Source organism: Muntiacus reevesi, chromosome 13, assembly GCF_963930625.1.
Source record: "Muntiacus reevesi chromosome 13, mMunRee1.1, whole genome shotgun sequence".
Classification (NCBI taxonomy): domain Eukaryota; kingdom Metazoa; phylum Chordata; class Mammalia; order Artiodactyla; family Cervidae; genus Muntiacus; species Muntiacus reevesi.
Genome location: NC_089261.1, coordinates 58206218 through 58221958, shown reverse-complemented (window position 1 = coordinate 58221958; position 15741 = coordinate 58206218). Strand labels below are relative to the sequence as shown.

The 15741-nt window shown below is 45.1% G+C and overlaps 1 protein-coding gene across 4 annotated transcripts in view; it reads left to right on the top strand.

Moving 5' to 3' along the window:
* ZNF827 (zinc finger protein 827) overlaps positions 1-15741 on the top strand; it is a 186844-nt gene that overhangs the window by 27214 nt on the left and 143889 nt on the right. For 3 of the 4 annotated variants that reach the window (XM_065904478.1, XM_065904481.1, XM_065904482.1), the window contains exon 2: positions 9073-10119. In XM_065904478.1, coding sequence (XP_065760550.1) covers positions 9073-10119 — 1047 coding nt within the window. Of the gene's footprint in view, positions 1-9072; positions 10120-15741 lie in introns of those variants that run through there. The other variant, XM_065904480.1, reaches the window with a different exon arrangement.

The window sequence follows — 15741 nt, the reverse complement described above, 5'->3', positions numbered from 1 at the left end:
TCAACAAATAGAGCTATAGTTCTCAATATCCCCCAGATCCATTGGATCAGCCTGGCAAGTACCCTCTGGGCATTTGCTTTGCTCTCTGAAGATGGGGGTACTAGGATGCGTGCTGTTTTCTGATAATAGTAACAATGCCAGCCACTCCTTACTGAGCTCTTGATATTGTACTACATACTTTTCGTACATTCTTGTTCCTCTTGTTAGGGTACATGTTTCTCCAAAGAAGATGGGTATCCAGAGAGACATGGTGCACTTTCCAGGAGAATAATGTTCTTGGATGGTTTGTGAGAAACACCCCTGTATTGTTAAGTGAGGATGAGCTCATCTGTAGTATAGAGTGCAGAATTCACTTCAAATGTTAAGCTAAAACTCAAAGAAATTTGGGGCTTCCTAGAGGGGGCTTCTGCTTCAGCCCCTCATTCCCCTAGACTGCTGTTGTCTTTTGTTGGCCAGCAGGGAGGTTCTGGTGGAAACGTTTGCAAAGCAGGCTCTTTGCCCTATTCTGTGTTTGATCACATGAGAAAAATAGAATTGTCATTTGTAATTTTGAAAACCATTCTCATTTCCAGTACTGACAAGGGCCACCGTTCTGATTGTTAAGCCCATTTTTTCTTTCTCATTCATACATGTGACAAATATTTGAGCACTTGCTCTGGTGGGTACCATTCTAAATATTGAGGATACAGTGGCAAGCAGAACAAAATCTTCTCTCTCAGGGGACTTCTATTCTAATAAACAGTGATATTTGAGGGGAGACCTCAGGAAATAAGGGAATCAGTCATGTTGGTCTTCTAGGGGAGAAAGATTTCAAAGGGAATAGGAAGTGCAAAGGCCCTGAAGCAGGAGCTTACCAGGCGCAGTGGTAGGAGACAAGGTCAGAGGGATGCAGATTATGTAGGGCCTTTGCTGCTGCTGCTGAGTCGTTTCAGTCATGTCCGACTCTGTGCGACCCCATAGTCGGCAGCCCACCAGGCTCCCCCATCCCTGGGATTCTCCAGGCAAGAACACTGGAGTGGGTTGCCATTTCCTTCTCCAGTGCATGAAAGTGAAAAGTGAAAGTGAAGCCATTCAGTTGCATCTGACTCTTCGTGACCCCATGGACTGCAGCCCACCAGGTTCCTCCGTCCGTGGGATTTTCCAGGTGTAGGGCCCTTAGGTCAAGGTAAAGGTTTTTTGGATTTTATTCGGAGAAGCCTGAGAAGCCATTGTGGAGGCTTTAGGGATGACGCAGTGGAATTAGGGGCTTCCCAGGTGGTTCTAATGGTAAAGAATCCAATCTCTGGGTTAGGAAGATCCCCCCTGGAGGAGGGCACAGCAACCCAACCCACTCCAGTTTTCTTGCCTGGAGAATCCCGTGGACAGAGGAGCCTGGTGGGCTATGGTCCATAGGGTCGCAAAGAGTCAGACATGACTGAAGTGACTTAGCACACACAGTGGAATTGGACATAATATTTTTAAAAGCTTACTCTGGCTACTGGTTAAGAATATGAGAGTGGGGTGGGATCAAGAATTGGAAGTAAGTCAATCAGTCAAAAGGCTACCGCCATAGTCTAGGCCAGGGGTACAGTGCAGTATACGAGGGTGGGAGTGGTGGAAATGTTGAAAAGTGGCAAGATTTGGAATGTATGTTGAAAGCAGAACCAACAGAATCCACAAATTAATTAGATGAGGGGTGTGAGAGAAAGAAGCTAGTGGAGACTGGCCGTGGCATTTTGGTCCAAGCAGTTGTAGGGGTGGAGGAGTTGCCATTTGTGTTGAGATGGGCAGTTTGATGGGGGAGCTTGGGTTGTTCCTGGGTCACTGGAGGACCTGGCAACTTTCTATGAGAATATTGAAACCAGCTTAGATACTGTTTGCACCTCTCTTTGAAGATAAGGAGCAATGTGTTAATGTGTGTTACCTTTGTTTTCTTCGTGGACACTTCCAGCAGTAATCTGCAAACACTGCTGTGTGCAAAATGGTCGTCTTGACCCTGGAGGCAGCCCTGCTATCTCAGTCTGCAGACTCTTATCCTCTCCAGACTTCCACTCATTTCCCACTGCCTTCATGGCACCTTTTCCCCAGCTGGACGGGTGACAGGGATCTGGCTGCCTTCTCCAGTCTGGCAGTTTGAAATACCTAGCAGTTCTTACATTTTCTTCCTGGCCATGCTGAGAAGGGATGGGTGCCCCTGGGCATCAGGTTCAATAACCGTGGTCTCTGCGGCTTGGTCCTGCGGAGCCGATTGCGGGCGTGTCATTTAGACTGTGAACTTGGAGGCCTGGACCCCTGAGAGGTGCCTTCACTGAGGGCAGAACCAGTGTGGGGAATGTGCTGAGGCTTTCAGGCTACAAAAGGACGGTCGAAAAACTGGCAAGTAAAGCGGCCTAAATGAGGATGTGTTTTATGCTCAGGATCATAAAATTGGTTCAGGACAACCTGATGGGCAGCATGCTAAACCTTCATTAAGCATTACCGAGGTCACTGCTTTTGTCCTCCCGGTGCCTCTTCCGTTTCTTCTGTGACCCACGTGGATCCAGTTGTAGAGCCCGCCCCTTGGCTTCAGCGATAGGTCCAGGGAGTGGCACGTGACCTCCAGCAGCCAATCAGAAGGGGAAAGACCTTTCTCCTGTGATACATAACGTCATTGAGAGTGGACTCCAGAACCTGTACACCAGGTTTTTAGCCTGCTGGGAAAGGTGGCCTGGAGGAGGGCGTGAGAGCTCACTCCAGTACTCTTGCCTGGAGAATCCCCATGGACGGAGGGGCCTGGAGGGCTGCAGTCCACGGGGTCGCAAAGAGTCGGACGTGGCTGAGTGACTACGCACAGCCCAGCAAAGGTGGCCTGAGAGGAGGCTCACCTCCCCGGAGAGACTAGGCGTGAATGAGAGGGAGCGAGCCCTGGTGGTGCTTTGGACACCCTCCCTGGGGCTAGCGACATGCATCCCTCTCCAGGTTTGACAGAGGGACTGAGAACGTGACGTTCGTGCACTGAGAACGTGCGTGAGAACGTTCACGCACGCGGTCCTCCTCACTGACAACCACAGGAGCCCAGCTACCCCTGCTTTGGTCAGGGCTTGCCTCATCGTCCTGCTTCAGCCATGTATAACCTACTGGTTTTTTTATTTCAAAAGGAGTGAGTTGGGTAACGTAACTGGTCAATCTGCCCTTACCCAGTCAATAGATGGGGTGTCTTTAAAATGTGAAGAGTGGAGAATCTGAAAACATTTTCCTTAAGTGAAACTATCTAACAAGGTCACCAGAATAGTAGCTTACTCCACGACTGGGCTCTTTCCTGTTTGATAGTTTGCAGAAGAGGCAGCCCTCTTATAAGTGACTTTCCAGTGTCATCTGTTGAAATCTTCTTCATCCTCCGAGGTCCGTTTCCAAAGCCACCTGCACGATGGGAATGAATGATTTGCTGTCTTAGGCACACAGGACTCTGTGATGGCACCAGCCATTGTGTTTCATAGGCTTCTGCAATCCTTGCTGCCCTGTTAATTATAAACTGTTGACCTAGACATTGTCACTGTCTCGGAGGCTCTCTGTTGCAGAGAACAGTTCCCTGACTATGTTAATAGTAAATGCTCAGTAAGTGTTGAATTAAATCCATTATCAGCATTGGTTTTACTAATAGCTTTTGTACACTGCTGTATAAACTTTACCAACTGCTTTCATGTACAATTGCAAGGAAAAATCTATTGTATGATTTAAGGTGGGTATTCCTGGTATAACTGATAATACTGATAGTGGCCTGTTTAGCTTTGGATGCATATTAGGTGGAAATGGAAAACATGCAATATTTTTAGATGCAAATGAACCGGAAGGTTAGGGATCAGGTGAACACACCTGTGGTCACAAGAAGAGGGTGTTGGCTGCCAGAGGACTGACCATGAGTCAGCTCCTTCCAGGCAAATCCTAGGAACCTAATCCTGATGCTCTTCAATAACTGCCAATGAGATTCCTGTGTATTGACTGGTGGGAATGGTTTGTGGGTAGATTAAGAACTGAGGCTTTTCGGCTTCCGTCTCTACTAGCTTTAACTTCAGCCAAAAGGCATGAAAGTTAATAGGTGCCTCCTTATATTTTTTTTCTCTCTCTCCTCCTGATCTTTCTGAACAAGGATCTTTTGAGTTGAATATCGGTCCAATTAAATGCACCTGATTAAAACTGTCAAACCAAAAAGGAAGTGAACTGAAAAAAAATTGCAGCAAGAGTGGCAGATCTCAAGTTACTCAGTTTCTCTGCTTGAGAACTGAATTGTAAATAAATGTGTTAGGTAGTGAAATTTTGTTTTGTTTTCCCCAAAGGAGAAATATTTGCCACATGGAAACAAAATATATTCAGCGTGTTTTCATTCTGTAATTGCGCTGCTTCTGTTCTTAATTCTTTCTGAGTTTCTGAGTTAAAGGGAAAAACACAGAAACAGACTGTTGTGCAAAATTGACAGGAATGAGTGTGAACCTGGCTGTCAGAGACATAGGTTGTCGTAAAATTAGCAATGGAAATAGCTTCCTATTCTAGAGGTTAAAAATAATGCATCTAGAAGGGAGTTGTTTACATTGGCCATTCAGAGGCTTCCCCTGGAGACTTAGTTAGAAAAACTGTGAAATCCATGGTGGATGCTGGATGCGCAGACAGCATTTCTAGGAGGGCGTCTCACAGCTCTGGGAGGGAGAGGGGTGGGGACGGGAGAAGGAACTGGGGATGGGGGTGAGTTCTCAAATTGTGAAAGAGGGTCAAAAGACAAGCCTCATTTGTTCTAAACTTTGCGATGTCCAACAAATTAATCCCTTAGGTTGCAGGAATGCTATTTGAGCATCCCAGTGACAGAAGCCTTTCTCATCCTGCAGCCTGAAAGGAGCTGGGAGCGGGGGTGGCCCACAGACCTTGCTGAAGGGGAGCTCCCCAAAACTGGACCAAGGAACACCTCTTGGATAAAACTGAATGTGAAAATAAACAGCTGCCCAGCAGAAGGGAAACCAAATTAATTTATGCGTGGGAGAAAATCTTTGTTGCTGCTCTTTTATGAAGTGAAAACACATTTGTTGGAGACTTTCAGGGTTTTTCTCTCACCCTCTGTGGGTCCCAACCTTTCTTGTGTTCATTTCTCTGAGTGCATACCCCAGCTTTTACTTGACCTCAGGTGATGACAGAATAGTTTCAGAGATGTTTCTCCTCAGGTTTCTGGTCTGACTCCTTCGAGGCCATGCACTACAATTATTTGCTGGTTTATTACTTAAATAACCACGATTGCAGTAGCAGCATCTTTCGAAAAGCGATTAATGGAATATTATGAATTTAAAAGGGCTTCCCTGGTGGTTCAGTGGTAAGGAATCTGCCTGCCAATACAAGAGACACAAGTTCCATCCCTGAGTGTGGAAGATTCCCACGGAGAAGGAAGTAGCAACCCACTCCAGTATTCTTGCCTGGGAAATTTCATGGACAGAGAGGCCTGGTGGGCTACAGTCTAGGGGGTCGCTAAAGAGTTGGACGCGGCTTAGCGACTAAACAACAACAAAATGAGTTTAAAAATACTCTTTAGGTATTTGAGTTTTCTTGCAGTACAGAAAAGAGTGTATGTATCTCAGTGAGTGTATCTGCAAAGCACAGAGCAGTAGATGGTTAAGAAATATATGGATATTTTAGAGGACTTAAATTGGTCTATTTAAGAAATGTTTTGTTTGCATGTTCTGGGCTTGTGTTTTGGTGAGGTTGAGGAGGTTGCTTTAAAGGTAGTTATCAGCTGTTTGTATCACTCTGGAAAGTTTGGATCTCCTTATCACTGTTTGATGGGCTTAGAGTCTGAATTGACAACTTTTTCAGTTTTTGACCCACTCACCGGCTTCAGCACATCTGGAGGGGGTGAATCTTCTTCTCACATCTGGAGTGGGCCGGAAATTAAACTTTGCCTTTGGGGCTTTGCCAAAAGGTGTGCCAAAGTTTTTAGACATTTGAATCCATTTTTGAGAACAGCAACAAAGAACAGGCAGAGAGGGAATGGAGAAATTATAGAATTAATTGGTACTTAGCTCTTATTGGTCTATCTGAAAATAAGAGTGAACGATATCTTTATCAATGAGAATTCACTTGCTGATTTCTCTTTCCAGAGGATGGAAGGACAGCTGCTCAGATTTTCTAGAAGATGCTACTCAGAGGGCATCTGGCAGGGGCTTTGAAAAGGAGCACTGGGCCAGATGTTGAGAGATTTGGGCTTTTGGTTCCAGTGTTAGCAGTAGGTTAGCTCTGTGTGTGCCTTAGATCCAACTTGGTAACCTTAAGAATATTTAATAGTCTCAGTAAAATGACAAGACTGTACACGGATGTGGTTGTGATTCTTTGTGGTTCTCAAAACCCTGATTTTATGTACCTTATTAATTGCTCCAGACTGCGAAGAATGACAACCCACTCCAGTATTCTTGCCTGGAGTATCCCATGGACAAAGGGCCTGGTGGGTCTTTGGACATGGCTGAAGCGACTTAGCATGCACACAAGGTTCTACACCAGTCTTGACTATGGAGAGCTACTCTAGTTTGACAAAAGCATAATTTACAAAAAGGAACATAAAATTAACCCTGTTGTTGAAATTGATGTTGGCTGCCTGGTGGTTGGTAAAGAGCATCTCTTCGAGAAGCCGTTGGTGAGATGAGTGGTTCTGGGTCGCGCTGGTTTCAGGAAAGATGACAAATGTTGAAATCAGATGGGAAGAAGGAAATGTGGCAAATCACCAGGAGCCAGACTGTTTTTAACAGAGAAAACTCAATTTTGCCTGCTTTTCTCCAGCAAATCCCATTTGATATTTTATATTTTCGTGATAACTTAATAAGGAATCTCAGGAAGGAGTTGCAGAACTGTAACTTAGTGAAAGAGAATTTGTCATTTGTGACATTTCTTCTCTAAAGAGCATGGGAAGATCGATGTATTAGCTTGTAGTTTGGGCATTACTACTTCCAGCTATTTCTATTCAGAAAAGAAACAGCACGATATATGTAGCAAAACTTGGCACAGTGGGGAATTTTGGCTCCATCCCTAAAGCGTCATCGAACTCTCTAGGGACCAGGCATTGTGTGAGGCATATGTGGAATCTGTACATAGTAAGCCACCATCCCTACCTTCCAGGAACCCGGTCACTTAATTTTTTAGAAGATAAGTCCACAGTAGACAGATCACTTAGACTGATACAGTATCAGTATTTTAAAAATGGGAATGTTGGGTCTGCATTCAAAATACGTACAGAACCTGACTGCTTCTTCCCACCTGCAGCCACCTTGAGCGGCCTCCCTGTTCCCACCTTGTACCTGCATTCTCTTTTCCACAGGCAGCCAGAGCAAACCTTGGAAACCGCAAGTCGCTCATGTCACTGCCCCGCCGCTGCCCCTCCAGTGATTCCCAGTCACACCAGTTGCAAAAGATGCAAAAAAATCTTGCGGCAGTTTACAGCATCCTTCTGATAGGCTCGGCCTCCCTCCTTTACATCTCTCTCTCTCGTTATTTCTCTGACTTTCCTGCTGCTCTGACACTCACTGGCTTCCCTGCTGGTCCATGCACGTGCCAGGCAGGTTCCCACATCAGGGCATTTATATGGCCCTCCTCTGCCTGGGCCCCGCTCTCAGAGATGGCTGCATGGCCGATTGCTGGTGTCTCTCGAGTCTTTGCACCGGTGTCAGGACCTCAGTGAAGCCTCACCCTAACCGTGACTGTTGAACATGACAACTTACCTCCTACCCATTACCCCAGTCCTCTGTGTCCTTCTGTATGTTTCTCCACACTTACCGCTCTCTGGTTTTCTCTGGGATTTACTCATTTATTCATTTTGTTTAACATCTGTTTTCCTCATTGGAATGTAAGCTTGAAGAAGGCAGGATCTTCGTTTTGTTCAACATTGTTCAGTCTTGAACAAGACCTGCCATGTGGCAGGCACCCCCTCATTAGCTGTCGAATAAATGAGTGAATGAATGAGAAAGAGAAATTAATTCTGACACTGGGTTCTAGGGAGAATAACGAGGAGGAATCCTTTGAGCTGGGTGTTGAAGGATGGGCAGAATTGGACAGTCAGGTCTTCTAGGGGGAGATATCGCAGGTTGAAGGAGTATTTTGTGCAAAGGCAGAGGAGTGGCTGAGCCCACTTGTGCTCCTGGAAAGGCAAAGAGTCCCAGCTGACTGGTGCCAGGGCCCAGTGGGAGCAGTAAGGAATGACAGATAAACTCATGGGTAGAAAATGAGGAAAGGGGACTCCCGGTGGAGTGAGGGAACAGATGACTAATCACTGCCTGTGTTGAGAGGGCCGGCAAGTTGAGGGTTGGGATCTCAGACAAGCAGTTTGCGTTGTCCCTTTAAGAAGTCAGGGAGAGATTGTCCCTTTAAGAAATCAGGAATGTGAGTAGTGTTTGCTAGTGAGATCTGATTTTTGTATAGTACTCGACTGTTTTTTCAAAACATGGTCGCATGTTTATTATGATGGAAACTTCAGAACGACTCTGTGAAATTGGTAGAATATCTAATAGGCAAGTTTTTATTTACATATTTTGATCTTTTTTTTTTTTTTTTTTTAAATGAATTGCATGTTCTATCAAGCCAGCTAAGTGACTGGCCTGAGGTGGTGGAGTTAGAAAGTGAGAAGCAGCTTCCCACTGCCTGGGGTCTCATCACCCAGTTTCCCCCTATTCTGGCTGTCAGTTTCCTTCCCACATGATCTTGAAGATCTCCTGCTCGCTTTTTACCTGGGCACAAGCTTCTCCCAGACTCCCCCATTCACTGAAAAGCATTTTCTGCATCCAGTTTCTTCTTTACCAGCTCCGTTTTTCTCATTCCTCCTTTTCCATTTCCCTTGATTTGGGATAATTTGAAAAGGATGAGCGTGTGTAGAAGGTGGCTGTGCCTTAATCCGTGGCCCGTTCAGCATCCTTTCAAGCTTAGGTCCAGAGGCTCTGACCCAGCCCCTGACCTGCTGGAAGGCTGTCTGTCTTTCGCGTGGTTTGGGGGCGGGAGGGGCAGGGCAGAGGAAGCATGTCCACGACTCCACTTTTGCCTGTCTTCAGGCTTGCCTGTTGCTTGCTTTGGGAGTAAACCTGATCTTCTTAATTCCCCCAGATGTTAGTAGGCAGGACGAGGCGGAGGGAGAGCTCAGTGAAGGAGACCACTGGTATGGGAACTCTCCGGAGACGCCGTCGGAAGCCTCCTATGGAGACGTGCAGGAGAACTATAAGCTGTGCCTGGAGGACCGGATGCAGGAGCAGTCCACGTCCCCCGACACCTCCCTGGGAAGCGCGACCCCCAGCAGCCACACGCTGGAGCTGGTGGCACTGGACGGCGAGGTCCTGCGAGACCCACTGCAGTGCGCGGATCACCTCTCCCCCGGCGTGTCTTCTCTGTGTGACGAGGACCACCCGGGCGCCACCAAGCCCCTGAGCAGCAACCTGAGGCGGCTGCTGGAAGCCGGCTCCCTCAAACTGGACGCCGCGGCCACGGCCAACGGCAGGGTGGAGTCCCCGGTCAGCGCCGGCGCCAATCTCTCCTTTTCCCCGCCGTCCCACCACGCCCAGCAGCTCAGCGTGCTGGCCAGGAAGCTGGCCGAGAAGCAGGAACAGAACGACCAATACCCTCCAAGTAACCGTTTCCTATGGAATCAAGGTAAGTGGTTGCCAAACTCAACCACCACCTGCGGCTTGTCCCCGGATTCCGCCATCCTCAAACTGAAAGCTGCAGCCAATGCCGTCCTGCAGGACAAGTCGCTGGCCAGGACGGAGGAGACCGTGCGATTTGAGTCCTTTTCCCCCCCTTTCAGCTCGCAGTCTGCCAGCTCCACCTTGGCAGCTTTATCCAAGAAAGTCAGCGAGAGAAGCTTGACTCCTGGCCAGGAGCACCCGCCCCCGGCCAGCTCTTTCCTTTCCCTGGCTTCCATGACCTCCTCGGCGGCCCTTCTGAAAGAGGTCGCTGCGAGGGCTGCCGGGACCCTGCTGGCTGAGAAATCGTCACTGGTGCCTGAGGACCCTCTACCGCCACCGCCTTCCGAGAAGAAGCAAGAGAAAGTAACCCCGCCGCCTCCGCCGCCGCCGCCGCCTCCACCACCGCCGCAGTCCTTGGAGTTACTGTTGCTCCCCGTCCCCAAGGGAAGAGTCTCTAAGCCCTCCAACTCAGGTATGGACGCTTTCATTTCCATCAGCCTCTAAGTTTTTTTTCCTTCCGCCTGTCAATTGCAATGTCTAATTCATTGCCTTCTTCCTTCGCGTGCGTTCCCCATCCGATCTGAGGCAGGAATAAAAAAGCAGAAGCAACGACAAAATAAGTAAGCAGCCTCGGGGTGGGTCTTTCATGTGTGGATGACACAAAAACTTCACCAATAGCTTTATTTTTGAAAGGTAATGAATAATCTTAGAGACATACAGTACTCCTTCCCTTTCATAGAAATGATTTTTTTTTTTTTCCCTTACCGAGTTCAGGCTAGGTCCACACAAGATATATTTAATGGAGGAAGATCAAAGTATCTTTGTCATGGAGTGCATGGCATCACTGCACGGGGGGGAAGAAAAAAAACTCACTGCTTTTGAAATAGTTGACAAGAGAGAGCTTACTGTCCTACAGCTTCCATCACAAATGGACTTTTGTGTCATCAGTAACTATTCTGCCCTAATTTATCACACTATCTGCTTTTTAAAATAATTTTTTATTGGAGTATAGTTGCTTTACAATGTTGTATTACTTTCTACTGTACAGCAAAGTGAATCATCTATATGTATACATATATCCCCTTATTTTATTGGATTTTCTTCCCCTTTAGGTCATACACAGAGCAATGTGCCTGCCTTGCAGTAGGTTCTCATTAGTTATCTCTTTTATATCACTACTGATATATGTCAATCCCAGTCTCGCAATTCATGTCACCCCTTTTGTATACCCTTACATTAGCATTTTTATTAATATTTTGGTGGGACATAAGCCTTTACATACTCTCTTCTTATGTAATTTCTTATTGTATAAGAACTCTAAAGAATATTGTCATTCAGATGTAATCAAAGCATTTCCCACAAATTCTTTATTTTATTCCAGTCCAATCAGATTCTGAAGGAATGTGCATGTGGAAAATGTGAATCATGGGTTTTTCTAATGGGGACGGTCTTTCCAAAGGAGAAGTCGCGATCTTCTAGGGCCTTGATGTTCACAGTTATTCATCTGAGGGAGAAACTTAGTCACTTCGGTCCTCACAGTAGAAACATCATTTCTTGTACTGGTTTGTTTTTAAATGATGTCCATGGTAAAAAACAGGGTCCTGGAGATGGATGTATGGAGTTTCAGATGTCTCTGGAGGATATCCTGCCAGACCTGAGCAGGAAGTGGGCCATGTGTGTCCTCGTCGGTAGAAACGTTGCCGTTGTGTGCGTCTAGCCGACTTTTGATTATTTGCAGCCACACTGATGAGAGGGGCTTAGAATGGCAAACCATTGACTGAACAATCACAGCGAATGTCAGTTTGATGCGTTTATGACAGATTTCCATTTAAATTGCTGAATAAGCTCTATGTACTCATCATAATTGCTTTAAAACTTGTGTAAACAGCAGACTAGAACTAGGAAAATGGATATCTGGAACTTTTATGACTCTTTAAGTGATCCAGACCGCTCAGTCCAAGGTTTCTGAAGTGTCAATAAAATCCTAAAATTTTATCAATGCTGAGTTTCCCTTCTCCTCACTTCTCACCTGCCATCTGGTGAGATACAGAGAGAAATGGCTAAAATTAGGGAAGAAGGAGACAAGCAGAGGGACCAGAGTAATTTTTATAGGGGAATAAATCATTCCTGGTTTATAAAAATTTCATTTAGGGGGAGCAGCAGAAAGTGAGGTATGGCTGTCTATGTAAAGTGTTACTTTATGTATATTCTTCATATGGTTCTTAAATAGCTGAATTAAATGGTGTTTCTCCTATAAACTCACCTGGACATTAGTTATTTGGAAAAGCTTATACAAAATAGTAATAAACTTTAGCTTGCTGGTGGCTTGAAAGAAGGACCTGAAAAGACTGTCTCCTGAAGGCTGACTGTAATGGCTTGGTCATTTTAAAGAGTCTTGGGTATAACCAGCAAGTTATGAAGTCTGAGCTTTTCATTCAGGTGACTAGATGCATGTGAGGAGGGGGGGAGGTCTCAAGCTTCCAGGGTGGGCTAGACTGTTTTTGCCTGTTTTGTTGTAGGATTTACAACCCAGGGACAAGATGGGCTCCCGTTTTGCTTTAAATGTCCACGGGCTTCCTGGTGACTCAGACGATAGGGAATCCAGCTGCAATGCAGGAGACCCTGATTCTATCCCTGTGTTGGGAAGGTCCCCTGTAGGAGGGCATGAGAACCCAATCCAGTATTCTTGCCTGGAGAATCCCATGGACAGAGGAGCCTGGTGGGCTATGGTCCACGGGGTCACAAAGAGGCGGACACAACGGAGCGACTGAGCAGAGCGCAGACCACGCCCGCATCTCCACGGGCTTCTCAGCAGGAGTGACCGTGGAGGTCTATAAGAAATCGATTTTTCTTTTCTCTTTACTGAACGTGTTCTGTTGCTGAAACACTATTTGAATCAATGACCACGTTCCAATTGAAAAGGAGGGAGAAGAACTTAAAACGGGACCCTGCCACCTCTTTTGCTGATTGACAAGGACCCCTGTTTTCCATGTGCCTCTGTTCACACTCCAAGAGGGGGCTCCGCTGATGGAGTAATTGTATTTAAAAAGAAATATTCATTTTGCAGAACTCAGGCAAGAGAAAAGATGGTCGCAAAGAAAAGCACAAGGGCTCTTAAAATGATCCCCTGTGTATCCATGTGGGTGCATCCTAAGTTCAAGTTCTGTTTCTTTTAAATTAAAAAAAAATTTTTTTATTTAACTGCAGTCTGTTGGTTTACAGTACCGCGTTAGTTTCAGTTGTATAGCTTCATATTCTTTTCCATTATAGGTTCTTAAGCGATGTTCCCTATAGTTCCTTGTGCTATCCAGTAAATCCTTGGTGTTTATTTTATATGTGGTGTTGTTTATCTATAAATCCTGTACTCCTTATTAACCCCTCCCTGCCTTTCCTCTTTTGTTAATAAGTTTGTTCTCTCTGGCTGTGAACTTGTTTCTGCTTTGTAAACCAGTTGATTGTATCATTTTTTAGATCCCACATATAAATGACATCATGTGATACTTGTCTTTCTCTGTCTGACTTACTTCACGTAGGATGATAATCTCTAGGTCCATCCATGTCACTACAAATGGCATTATTTCATTCTTTTTAATGGCTGAGTATTATTCTGTTGTATGTGTCTGTATATACCACATTTTGTTAACTACCTCATCTGTTGGTGGATGTTTAGGCTGCGGAACAGGTTCTGTTGCTTATTGCATGGACTGGAAACAGGCGAGGTGGTGCCTCTGAGCACTGGTCACTTAAAGTGAATGCTAGCAATTCCTAGGATCCTGACTGGGTTATGAATTAAGAAGTTGATAGAATATCTGGTTTTGTTGTTTATCTTTGTACCATGGAGAGATGATTTGGCTGGTGTTACTTAGGTCCCTCACCAGTTTTTGAATCTGAGGAGTAGAAGGGAAGGTGAATCTTTCCATCTGTTCCCCACCTCCCCTCTTCTCCCCTTCTCCGCTTGGTACTGTTGGTTTCAGAGTCACTTGGGGGATGGATTTGGGTGTGACTCGATTTTACCTAAGAAGCATTACAGGGATGCAGTGAGAGCTGTCACCCATGCTTTGAAACAGTTCTCATGACTATTTTATTTTTTATGTTTGTGAGAAATCTAAGTTTAATTCACAATAGGTGGGTGGACTGACTTCTCACAGGGAAACGGTTTCTGTTGCCCACTGACTTAAACAAGTAATAACCTCTCATCCCCCACCCCAAAAAAATCCACAAAAATACACACTATCCTGATTCTAAGCAGGACTTATATTTTGAAGCTCTTTCTCAAAATGTTGCACAAAGGGCATATAAAGTTGATTCTGGAGTTACAAAGCGAGATGTGCTAGAAAAGCCAGCCTTGTGTTGAGTCATTTAGACACTAGCGTTTCTTTGACCTTCTTTAGGTCAAGGGAAGTCCAAACCATGAAAAAAAAAAAGGTGTCTTTTAGATCTGGCCTTATTCTTCTTTTTTGAACAGGATTCGGTTGTTGCCAGGTCATAGTGTATTTAATTCCTTAAAGGGTCCATCACTCGATAGCCTTTCCCCCTGCAAAGAGAGGTGTTGCTGGAGTAGGAGGTTTCTTTCATGTGACCCTGAGCCCCGGCACATGCGACATTGCTCTTCTGAAAGGGGACACGGTAGAGAGAAGATTATGTCCGTTTGCTCTAAAGATAAATGTCACACATTGACTCAATTCTCTTTGAAGCTACTGTTCTGCTGCAGCTCAGAACAAAATAAATAGTTTTTATTTTAAAGACAAAGTTTCTTGTAGAAGGCTACCAAGATTCCCAGGATGCCAGGCTCCTGGTTAAAGGAAACCAGGAGGAGCCTTTCCCAGAGAATGTCTTCCAAAACATCTTATTTTCCTGAATAAAATTTAAATATGCTTAGGAGCAAGCTGGTTTCGTACAGCTGGGAGCTAAGAATATTTCCTGGGTCAATAGATAGGGTTTTCTGGTTGCTGTTTTCATTCCTATTTATGAGATGTTATTAACATTATTGCAAAAGCAGAGAAAGTCCAGAAAGACAGGTCACCTCTTCTGATACTCCCCTCAGGTCCATCATTATTAGAGCCGTAATCTGGGGATGATCGCATACGGGGACTTTCTTAGAAAAGGAATCCGCTTTTTAATCAAGATTCAGAATTCTCTGTCGCTCATCTCCATAATATCTCCCCAGTGACTTAAACTTAGATTGTCTCACGATATCAGGCTTTTCTGTAAGTTTTACTGAATATTTACCAGTTGTTAGAATATGCATCAATTATCTCAGTATCTCAGTGTCAGTAACAACAGAAGGACCCAGTGACATCCATGACCAACAGAGTTTTGTGTTTCTCTGAAACAGCATTTGAAAGACTTGCCCAATAAATTCCATGGAAAGATATCAAATCCCTGTATGTTGTTACGAAGGAGGGTGTCTTATCCCACACAGATGTGCACTAGTAGGTTAGTGGGCCTAGAGTTGAGATGGATGTTGCATGGATTACAGACACCCAGGGCCACCTGTCATCTTAAACTCCTTCGCTGTGTATGGAGGGGTCTGTTTGCAGAAACTATGCACTTGCAAATTATCTTGATTTTCTACAGATTGCCACTTAGGATGTAGCAAGGTAAAGTTTGATTTCAAAGCCTACAAGACAGTTACAGTGATTCAGTTAAAACCCTCTTTTTTTTTTTTTTTTTTTTTAGCCCAGTGAAATTTTTACATATAGGCAATAGGGCAGAGCACCAACCGGAAGTGAAGAGATTGTCTGTCATCACTACTCTGCCACTCATGAGCAGAGGGACCATCGTAAGCATCTATCCCAATTCAGTTGCCTCTACTGCACACTGAACTGGTTAAGATTTATCTTCAAGGTTCTTCCCTGCTTTAAAATTCCTTACTTTTACTTTCTTTCACTTTATTTGTCTATCCACTCAAAACAGAACTTTTTTCCCTCCAATTTTTGAATTACATATGTTGCTTCTTAAAATTCACTCTCAAACTTCCTGCACGATCTCTCTGCCTTGGCCAGATCCAGCCCATTGTAAACAGATGGACATACCTGATTGTACTTTATTAGTGAGGTAGTCACACTGCGTGCACTTTGATTATAAGCTGCTT